This window comes from Pungitius pungitius, chromosome 10 (genome assembly GCF_949316345.1).
Source record: "Pungitius pungitius chromosome 10, fPunPun2.1, whole genome shotgun sequence".
In the NCBI taxonomy this organism is placed as follows: Eukaryota; Metazoa; Chordata; class Actinopteri; order Perciformes; family Gasterosteidae; genus Pungitius; species Pungitius pungitius.
The window spans coordinates 14,828,435-14,840,274 of NC_084909.1; the positions used below are offsets into that span (position 1 = coordinate 14,828,435).

General features: G+C 44.7%; 1 protein-coding gene across 2 annotated transcripts in view; it reads right to left on the reverse strand.

The window, feature by feature from the left end:
- The window catches only part of LOC119229271 (interferon alpha/beta receptor 2-like), a 28,439-nt gene extending 16,672 nt beyond the window's left edge, over positions 1-11,767 (reverse strand). The window contains exon 1 of one of the 2 annotated variants that reach the window (XM_062565042.1): positions 399-11,767. In XM_062565042.1, coding sequence (XP_062421026.1) covers positions 399-473 — 75 coding nt within the window. In that variant the 5' untranslated portion in view covers positions 474-11,767. The remainder of the gene's footprint in view (positions 1-398) is intronic. The other variant, XM_037489506.2, reaches the window with a different exon arrangement.
- Between the last annotated feature and the right edge of the window lie 73 nt (positions 11,768-11,840).

Genomic DNA, 11,840 nt, shown 5'->3' on the forward strand with positions numbered 1-11,840 from the left:
AAAAATAAAACTATGACACATGGTATCATCTGCTATGTTTCCCCTATGTTTCCAGCTTTTCATATTAAGATGAATAACATAAGGCTATTCATGTTGTTTAGTAAAATAACAATATGAAGAGTAACCTTCAATAAATTCTGTTGTGATCTGGCACTTTAAAGAAATAAAACCTTGTTTTTCAAGACCATTACTTTGGGGGGCCCACACCGTAGGGGAAACTGATGTGACAAGTTCTCTTAATGTGGTTCTTTAGTGGCTCAATTCTCAGCAGGAATCCCAAACTGACAATGAATGTGGACCAGCATTGCTGCATTTAGTTTCATATTGTACCATTGTAAAAACACATGCTCCTTCCAGCTGGAAACCCCCAAGGTTCGACAGTCAGTTTTGTAACTTACATGGACGCTGCATATATCCAAACTGCCCGTCGTCCTCATCGTCCTCTTCTTCCTCAGCATCATCATCATCATCATCTAAAGAGCAGCAAACGGTTCCTATGGCAACTTCTTTTGTGCCTCTCATGAGTGTGGGCATAGCTGGAATGGGATTGCAAACTTCTGAAGAAGAGGAAGACTGCGTCTCCCAGCAGTCACTATGGAGTTTCTCCACCTGCTCCACTTCCTCTCCACGCCTGCCGAGGGTTAACGTGTCCAGGTCCACATCATGGTTTCCCACCTCTCCCACCAACTTTCTGTCCTCCTTGTTTGCTGGGATTAGTCCTTCAGAGCCACTGACTGTTTGTGATATGCGTACAGAATCAGAGGGTCGGCCAGTGTGTGTACTCTGTCCACCAATGGACCTCAAGGGATTAGGCTCTGGGGATAAAGGATCTGACAAAGACGATGAAGATGAAGCCGAGGAGGAAGAGAGGAGGTTATTGCTCAGTCGCATTTTATAACGTCCTCCACTGCTCCCAGCAGCACTTCCAGTGACACTTTCCACGTCGCTCTCGTCGGATGTGTGGCTGCTCCTCTTCTCAGCTGAAGAGGGCAGAGTTGGTTCAACATTCAGGATGCAGGACTTGCTGTAGGGTGGAATGACTAGAGCTTCTTCTAGGTGATGGATGGATGTCTGAGACAAAGATGTAAATGTTAAAACCATTAAGTTCAATCAAGCAGTCCACCCAGCCTGTTTCTAAATGCCAGATAGAGGAAGAAAATGACAGTCACAAGAGCTACCACTGACATTTTATAAAGGTCCTTTATGAATACTTTCCGGTCTGCTGCAATATTTTGAGCCAAAACTATGAGTTTCATGGAAACAGGTTACAAACATCTTAATAGAGAAGTCATTTGTTTTATAAACTGTCAATCACTAATCCAACCATTACCCATTATCCAGCCTCAACATGCTGGTCCAGTGATACTAAGCCCAAAGAAACTCATTTTGCATAAAATAAGACAAAGGAAAAAACATTTGGGAACGTGATGTTGGCAGCCATCTTTGGTTAAGAAAATGACTCAAGTGCTAACTTGACTTAAGATCTATTCTAAACCCTTGTATGGGAATTTTCTATGACAACAACTCTAAAATGTATTAAAAATGTTAATTGTGACACTGTGGGCTGCAACTAATAATTATTTTGGTAATCGATTCATTGGTTAATTATTTTTGCGATTAATCAGATAAAAAACAGCTTTAAAAAGTTTAATTTCTAACCCTTTATTCTAAAACAGAACTACATTATTCACTTCAGAAAGTACAGCAAAAAAAGTACAGGTTTCTCCCTAAAAATACAAATCAGAAAATTTAACAGGATTTCTTTTAACGTCCAAACTTGTTCTCTATACTACAATCAGAAGCACACTCAAACTCACACTGCCATCACTTGAAGCTTATTCATTAAACTATTACCATCATTGGAATTTAAAATAGCATTTGTAAATAAATGCATTAGAGGCTTTCTTAGATAGCCGCGCTGGTTTAATGGATCACCATGTCTCCCTTTACAGGCATAACATTAACTACCGTAAAACCCATAGTATATGCGCAAGGGCACTAGACCACCGTACATGACAACATTAAAAAGTACATCACAAACAAATATATTTGTCAACAATAACCAAAATTGGACAAAGGACGAAATATATACAAGACAACAGATTAAAAAAGTAATGGTCCACGAGTAACCATTACATTCATATTTCTGTGTCCTGTATTTTATGTGCCATCGAGCCACACCTTCTCCACTAGTGGAAATATTGTTAGCTGCTGGTGAGCAACCAAAAGCCACACGCCCTCAGCCGAATCTCACATTGCTTATACCAGCCACACAAAGGAGGGAAAAACCCCGAGTGCCACTCCAGTGGACTGAACGAATTCATAGTGAAACAGCATCATATTCTACAAAAAAGGTGTAAATCCCCCTCGCATGAGAAAAATACCACGAATGAAAGTTTGACTGAAACCAGCCCACATCCATAATGCTTCCGCATACAACAGGTTCTAATAACACAAAGAGCAAGACTGATATGAATTTAAGATTTCAGAGGATATTACACACTATGAACAGAATAATGATGAGGGTCCGAAGTTTTCACAGAATTGGCACTCAAAAGAGTTCATGTTTATGTTGCATCGAAAACCCTGTGGTGGCATGTGGCTTTCTGTTGCTTAACGAAATTTCATTTTTTCAGGGAAAAAACATCTGAGTACGAAAGTTGCTAGCTGCCATGCGCCTGATGCAGTTTAGGATAGCTTGGAAACATTCAAGTGTTCAGAGGTGGGTTTCATGAATATGAACTCATGAGATGAGATACTATTTCCATTACTACAGAAATGAATGTTTACATAGTATAAAATGAGGTCAGCTTTCATATGTCAAGTGATGTAATGAACTTTGGGGATGAATTTGTTCATGTAAAAGGACTCCTGCACATTTCTGCAAGAAGAATAGTAGATAGAACCGGAGAAAGCCGCCAAATCGATGCAAAACAAAACGAGCATGGATGCCTTCTTGTTGAGAGCTTTGATCATACCAAGCTTTGTCAACTTCAAAACATTTTAAATACATACTACTAAGACTGAATGATAATTCATGAATGTGGATTGAATTTGTTCAACTTTGAGCACCCCAAGTCGATGAGACTGTGCAGCAGAAGATTATAATCTCTCAAATAAACACACAGGTTTCTGGCTCTTAGACCGTTCAGTCTTTCCACCCAAATAAATGACATAAACGGCAACCAGTGGTTAGCAATTCGAGTGCAGGGACTCATTGATTTGGGTTTTATAAAGCTAACCCCAAACCGCACCCTCACACTCAAATAGCACGTCTGCGCTTGTATTTGGTTGGCCTTTTCTCTAACTGTAGAGTGCAGACATGTCAGACATTGTGTTGTGCGCCCTAGTTTATAGTAAAAAGCCACTCACTTTGGCTGTGTCTGCTCTCAGATATCCCCTCTTCTCTTGGATCCTTTGGTGCATTAATTACCCGAACAATAGAATGCCAGGTATAGTGTGAGCAATAAAGTGATTCTTTCCTCACTACTGGATTGTTTCTTCCACTTCAGAGACTATATCAGGAATCAGGAAACATTTATTGCCATAATATGTTAGACATACATGGAAATTGTCTTAGCGGTTGGTGCATGACGGAAGACAGTACAATAATGACAACATAGTGCAGCAAAAAGATAAAAATAAAATAAAAGTATAATAAAATATAACATATATATATGTTAATATATGTTAATATATTGCTTCAGCTGCCTCAGGAAGAACATCCTCTGCTGAGCCTTTTTTGTGATGGAGCTGATGTTCAGGTCCCACTTGAGGTCCTTGGTAATGATGGAACCCAGGAAACGGAAGGAGTCCACAGTGGTGACGGGGGAGTCACACAAGGTGAGGGGGGAAGGTGGGGCTTCTTCCTGAAGTCCACGACCATCTCCACGGTCTTGCCCCGGACCGGACGTGTTTCCCCAGCTTCACGTGCTGCTTCCTGTCGGACCGGAAGTCAGTGATCCACTTGCAGGTGGAGTCGGGCACGTATAGCTGAGAGAGTTTGTCCTGCAGCAGATACAGGATGATGGTGTTGAAGGCAGAGCTGAAGGCTGGAGGATGAAGTGAAGGGTCATGTTGACAGCATCGTCTACAGACCTGTTGGCTCTGTAGGCGAACTGCAGGGGGTCCAGGAGGGGGTCGGTGAGGGACTTTAGGTGGGACAGGACTAGCCGTTCAAAGGACTTCATGAGTACAGAGGTCAGGGCGACGGGCCTGTAGTCATTCAGTCCTGTGATCCTGGGCTTCTTGGGAACAGGGATGATGGTGGAGATCTTGAAGCAGGCTGGGACGTGGCATGTCACCAAGGAGGTGTTGAAGATGGCGGTGAACACAGGAGACAGCTGGTCAGCACAATGCTTCAGGATGTGGGGCGAGACCGAGTTCGGACCGGCTGCTTTCCGGGGGTTTTGTCTTTTGAAGAGCCGGAGAGAGCATTTGTTACTTCTAGACTGGATTATTGTAATTCTTTGTTATCAGGCTGCTCTTGTAAATCGCTTAAACCTCTCCAGCTGATTCAGAATGCTGCAGCACGTGGATTAACACGAACAAAGAAATGGGATCATATAACTCCTGTATTAACTTCTCTGCACTGGCTTCCTGTTAAATCAAGAATATAATTTAAGGTCCTTCTCCTCACCTGCAAGGCACTTGCTGGTGAGGCACCGTCTTATCTTAAAGAGCTTGTTACACCGTATTGCCCTACAAGGCATCTACGCTCCGTAGATGCTGGGCTACTTGTGGTTCCTAGAGTTTTAAAAAGTAGGTTGGGGGCCAGAGCCTTCAGTTATCAAGCTCCTCTTTTGTGGAACCAGCTTCCACTTTCAGTCTGGGGGGCGGGCTCGGTCAGTTCATTTAAGATAAAGCTTAAAACTTTCCTCTTTGATATTGCTTATAGTTAGGGCTGGCTCAAGTTAGCCTGGACCAGCCCTTAGTTAAGCTGCTCTAGGCTTAGACTGCCGGGGGACTTCTTAGGACACACCGAGCCCCTCTCTTACTCTCAATCTCTCCTTCCACAATCATCCATCTTTTATTAATGTAGATCACTAATTAAGCTTCTTTCCGGGAGTTCTTTGTGCTTTCTCACCTAGCAGGTCTCCGTGGATCCCGGTTCTGACTCCTGGCATGGCTCTGCTGACACCTGCTGCCATCATTATTACTTTAATTGTGATTCATATTACTGTCATCATAAACCAACATCTTTCTGCTCTCCCTCCCCACAGAAGCCTCTGTGGATGGTGGTTCTATCTGATGGTGGTTGTCCCTGCAGTGGTCCTGCCGTACACTTGTTCTGCTACTTGCAATTACTTGTGTCATTTCTGTTAGAGAAATTGAATGTATTTTACATCTTTTACATTGTTGATTCTGTACACATGACATCCATTGCACTCCCATGCCGGGAGAGGGATCCCTCCTCTGACGTTCTCCCTAAGGTTTCTTCCCTTTTTTCCCCATTGAAGGGTTTTTTCATATTTTGGGGAGTTTTTCCTGTGCCGATGTGGGGGTTTCGGGACAGAGGATGTTGCATGTGTACAGACTGTAAAGCCCTCTGAGGCAAATTTGTAATTTGCGATTTTAGACTATACAAAATAAAATGAATTGAATTGAATTGATGGGTCGGGGGAGGAGGTGGAGTTGTAGGGGATGGAGTCAGGACATTGTCTTTCAAATCTGCAGTAGAACTCATTCAGCTCATCTGCCAGGCGGAGTTCATTCATGGAATGGGGGGTTTTCGGCTTGGAGTTTGTGAGTTTGTCCCCACTCCTAAATGCCTGATCCTTCTGCAGACGTAGTTTTCTGAGTTCCGCTGAAAACCAGGGTTTGTCGTTGTTATAACTCACCCTGGTGCATGATGGTACACAGCTGTCCTCACAGAAGCCAATGTAGGAAGTTACAGCCTCTGTGAACTCATCCAGATTGTCAGAAGCAGTCCTGAAAACATCCCAGTCTGTGCAGTCAAAACACGGCCGAAGATCCTCTAGAGCCTCGCTGGTCCACTTCTTGGATTCCCTCACCACAGGTTTGCAGAGCTTTAGTTTCTGCCTGTATGCAGGAATCAGGTGGACCATGACGTGGTTGGAGTGACCCAGCGCAGCACGAGGGACGGCGTGATAAGCCCTGCTTGCTGTAGTGTAGCAGTGGTCCACCGTGTTCTCCTCTCTGGTCGGGCATTTAATAAATTGTTTGAACTTAGGAAGTTCGTGGCTGAGGTTTCCTTTGTTAAAGTCACCGAGGACAATAACCAAAGAGTCCGGGTTTTTCCGCTCCACACGCTATCTGGTCAGCGAGTGTTTGCTGTGCCTCGTGCACGTTGCCCGCTGGCGGCATGTAAAACACCGACCAGAATGAATGAAGCGATCTCATGGGGGGAGTAGAAGGGTTTGCAGTTGATAAAGAAGGATTCCAGAGCAGGAGAACAGTGTTGCAGGATCACTGTTACGTCGTTAGTAGAAACAGATACCTCCACCCTTCGTCTTGCCGGAGAGCTCCGTGTTGCGGTCCGCTCTGAGCAGCTGGAAGCCGGCCAGCTGGAGCGCGGAGTCTGGTATCAATCCGCAGAACCACGTCTCCGTGAAGCACAAAACGGAGGATGAAGAAAGGTCTCTGTCTCTTCTCACCAGCAGCTGAAGTTCGTCCAGTTTGTTGCACAGTGAGCACACGTTGGAGAGAAAGATGCCTGGCAGCGGTGTGCGAGAACCACGTTTGCGGAGTCGCACTAACGAGCCGGCACCTTTTCCTCTCCTCCGGCGTCTCACCGCGTGAGTAAAGGTGAGCAAACCTTTGACTAGAATGTCCAGTAATTCCACAGATGAGAGAAGAAAAGTTGGAAATAACTCCGCTGGAGTTGTTCCACGGATGTTCAAGAGCTCATCTCTGGTGAAAGAACTCCGGGATTCGCAACAGGAAACACAATTTACAACGAAAACAACAAAAAACAAAGAGCACCGAAACGCCGAGGCAGCCATCTGCGGCGCCATCTTTTAAGAACCAGTAATCAACAAAAGGGACAGCCCTAAAACCGTAATATTTATTTTTCTTCAGATGTTTGTGGAAAAAGACTGTTTATTAGAGATGAGCCGGATACTCGGCTGAAACGAGTATCCGGATAAAGCACTTTTGCCGAGTACGAGTATTATACGAGTAATACGAGTCAATATCTGTGCTCGGATTGAATAAAAGTCCTCATTGGGTAGCTGTCTGTGTCTGCGTTCTGTGATTGGCTGGTAGTCACAGCGCCCCTCCCCTACACACATACTGTTTGTGTTGCTGTGTCCCGCTCGGCTCACTCACACACACACAGAACTCCTCTCTCCCTTCCTCAGTCAGCAGGCTCGGATACGGATACAGATAATTCATATGGTTCAACAGATACAGATACAGATACAGAAAATGCTGTACACGCTCATCTCTACCGTTTATACAGACCTGCTCCATATGTCATAACCATGTCATAACCTTTTGTGTTGAATGCATGTTAATAAATACATTTGACTGATTTTCGGTGGAGGCCTTTTTGAGTGGGTATGACATAAAATGTTACTAAAATAAGGCATTCATATTCATTAAATATCAGTATCAAACAAAGAACTTTGGGAAAAGTTAAAACTGTTCAAACCTTTACAGGTGAAACGCGAAAATTTTTAATATTATGCAAAAGCTCATTACTTTCAGTAATTCAACTTAAAAAGTGAAACTAATATATTAGTTATTATATAATTATGCCTTTATTTGATATAATTTTGATGATTATGGTTATATATATATATTAGGGCCGGCACTCGATTAGAAATATTAATCTAATTAATTAGATGCTTTGTAATTAATTAATCGAAATTAATCGCATTTAAATTGCATACAAATTTGACCTGAGAACAGTGAGAAGTAATTTTTTTCACATGGATTTTTATTTTTGTTCAACCAATTCCAGCAGAAAAGTGTAGCAATAGCATATTTAGAAATATAGTACTTTCAGAAATTCAGGTAGCCTATAGGTAAGTAGACCTTCTGTAAACTATGTTCTGCGGAGAGGGTGACTGGCTGCAATCTTCAGTCTCTTCAGGACTCGCTGCCAGGACTCTGAAGCGGGCCAGAAAGATTGTAGCCGACCCCTCCCACCCTGGACATGAACTGTTTGTGCCCCTTCCATCCGGCAGGAGGCTGAGGTCCATCAGGACTAAGATGTCCCGCCACACGAACAGTTTCTTCCCTTCGGCAGTCGGGCTCATCAACAGAGCCCGGGCCCCCCCTGACTGACTCTGACTCCCATGCTCATCATCACTGTGTCACTTTCACCTGTCACCCGTCACTTTGTTTAGCTGGTGCACTTTATCCTTATTTTTTTATTCCTAATTTTATCTTATCTCCTCTAACTTACTAACCCATAGCTTTAGTTTTTAGCGTACTAACCCATAGCTTATATTTTATTATACTTTTATTTTATTCTATTTTTATCTCATTTGCACTATGTTGTCTTTATTGTACTGTCTTCATGCACCTTCCGCCAAGACAATTTCCATGTATGTACAACATACTATGGCAATAAACGTTTCCTGATTCCTGATTCCTGATTTAAGTAGACCAATACTTTCAAGTACATTCAGAACATTGGTTATTTTTTCAGACGTGGACTTAGTTACCCTGGTCCTTAAACCAGTAATCTGGTGCAGTGTGGGTTGGGTGTGGGTCCTTGTACTCGGAGTCCGGCTAACGTCCATGCTAGCTGGTAATTGTTTTGCGTTGAGGTGATACTTGAGGCTCGATGTGCTGCGGTGATATGCGAATTCCTTGTTGCATAGCTTGCACACAACCATGCTCTTATCGACGCTTCCATCCGTTTGATTTTTTAAATAAAATTTCCCATTCACGGGGCCACCCGACACGATCTCGTCAGCTTCTTCGTTCATGTTCACTGTGGTTTGTTTTGATGCGCCGTTAAAGGCGTTGCGTGGCTTTCTCAAAGAGACACTCAAATCTTCGCAGAAACGAATAAACGGAAAGTCTTCTACAGTCTCTGATAGAAGATTATGAAAGAATAACGCATACTTCTCGCTAGAAATGCCATCGAAATCCATACAAATGCTGATGCTTTCTTAAAATATTGTGTTTTTCACGGAGAATATGCCGACCGTCCGCCATGTTTTTCTTTTCACTAACGGGAAACTTGATAGTCACGTGACCTATTTGCAAAGCAATGTAAATGAATGGGCCAAAAGAAACGTAACATATTAACCCTTTATTGAAAAATAGAACTGACAGTGCAAAACATTTAGAAACTGCACAAACAGATTGCTCCTTGAACATCCCTAAGTAAGCAAATAAAATGGACTAACACAAAAAACACATCGCATGATGTATACTTTACAGCTGCCAAATTAAATAATTAGGCACAAAAAATATTTAGATTAGATTTTTCCAACATGTTTCGGTGTATGGTGCTGAATCATCGCCGTGGTGCTCCCGTGCCAGGCCATGTCGCTTTTGCATATCTTACAATCAGACTCCCGAATTTCAAAGCCCCTCCCGAAAATCTCCCGGACCGACCTTTCTCTCGACTTCCACCCGGACAACAATATTGCTGCACCACCCGTCACTGGGCGCGCCGTTTCAGACCGAACAATAATAAAGGTTACACCTTGAAGTCAAGCGCAGCGATTAGAACGGAAAAAGATGAGACTGGCGCTGCAAAGAAAAGCGCCAGCACCCCCCCGTGAAATATCCCCATACCTGGGAGGATTTAAGTCGCATTGGTTTCTCTTCCTCCGCATGTTTCACAGTATTACGGGTCTCAACGCTCTGCTGGGCGGAGCTGTTTTTCTTCTCTGTTCGCAAGCGCTCAACTTTTTTTCTCTCAGCTCTGCGCGGCGCGCTCAACTTTTTTTTAAATACTCAAACATAATAGTCGCGCGACACAACGAATCGATAATGAAATTCGTTGCCAACGCTTTTAATAATCGATTTTAATCGATTTCATCGATTCGTTGTTGCAGCCCTAACATGGATCACTCATTTTCCAACCCCCAAAAACTATTTTCCATCTTCACTAACCTCCTCGAACCCCCCAGTCCTCCTCCCCCCTCCACCCTTCTCCCAGGAGACTTTGTCACCTACTTTACCAGAAAAATAGATGACATACGCTCCTCCTTCTCCAACCCACCTCCTTCCAGTTATATCGCACAGACCTCGCCCCAATCGCCCTCACTACCCTGTTTCACACCCCTGTCCCCTAACAAAGTCCTTACCTTAATAACCTCTGCCCGTCCCACCACCTGCCCCCTTGACCCCATCCCATCCCATATCCTACAGTCGATCGCCCCTGATCTTCTTCCCTTCCTCACATGTCTCATTAACAATGCTCTGTTATCTGGCTGTTTCCCCAACACCTTGAAGGAAGCAAGAGTTAACCCACTTCTGAAGAAACCCACCCTCAACCCTTCGGAAGTAAACAACTACAGACCCGTATCCCTCCTTCCCTTCCTGTCCAAAACAATTGAACGAGCCATCTTCAACCAACTCTCCTCCTACCTCCATAGTAACAACCTCCTAGACCCCCACCAGTCAGGCTTCAAGGCGGGCCATTCCACAGAGACTGCTCTCCTCGCTGTCACGGAACAACTCCACGCTGCTAGAGGCGCCTCGCTCTCCTCCGTGCTCATCCTACTGGACCTTTCTGCAGCATTCGACACAGTAAACCACCAGATCCTTATCACCGCCCTTCAGGAACTTGGTGTCACAGGATCCGCGCTGTCTCTTCTCTCATCCTACCTTGACGGTCGCACCTACCGGGTAACTTGGGGAGGATCAGTGTTGGAACCTTGTCCCCTTACCACTGGAGTTCCTCAGGGCTCCGTCCTGGGTCCCCTCCTCTTCTCAATTTACACCAACTCCCTTGGCTCCGTCATTCGCTCGCACGGTTTTTCCTATCACAGCTATGCCGACGACACCCAACTAATTCTCTCCTTCCCCGACTCGGACACTCAGGTGGCGGCACGGATCTCTGCATGTCTGACTGACATCTCCCAGTGGATGTCCGCTCATCACCTGAAGATCAACCCCGACAAGACCGAACTACTTTTCTTCCCTGGAAAAAGCTCGCCCACCCAGGACCTGACCGTTAACTTCGGCAACTTCGTGTTAACGCCCACTCAGAGTGCCAGGAACCTCGGCGTGACACTTGACTCCCAACTCTCCCTGACTGCCAACATCGCAGCGACGACCCGATCCTGCAGATACACGCTCTACAACATCAGGAGAATACGACCCCTTCTCACTCAGAAGGCGGCACAGGTACTGATTCAGGTGCTTGTCATCTCCCGCCTTGACTACTGCAACTCTCTGCTGGCGGGTCTCCCAGGTACTGCCATACGACCATTGCAGCTCATCCAGAATGCAGCAGCTCGACTGGTCTTCAACCTTCCGAAATACTTCCACACCACACCGCTTCTCCGTTCACTTCATTGGTTACCAGTACCTGCCCGCATCCAGTTCAAAACATTGGTACTGACGTACCATGCTGTGAATGGATCGGGACCAGTCTACATCCAGGACATGGTGAAACCCTACATCCCAACTCGCACACTTCGATCTGCATCTGCCAAGCGGCTTGTTCCTCCCTCACTGAGAGAAAAGCACTCGACGAGATTGCGACTCTTTGCTGTCCTGGCTCCGAGATGGTGGAATGAGCTCTCCGATGACATCAGGACTGCAGAGAGCCTCTACATCTTCCGTCGAAAACTCAAGACACACCTTTTTAGACTCTACCTTGACTAAAACACTAGCAAACCGTAGCACTAACAAATGATAGCACTTAAATTGTACTTATAATGGCACTTTTCTATAACATG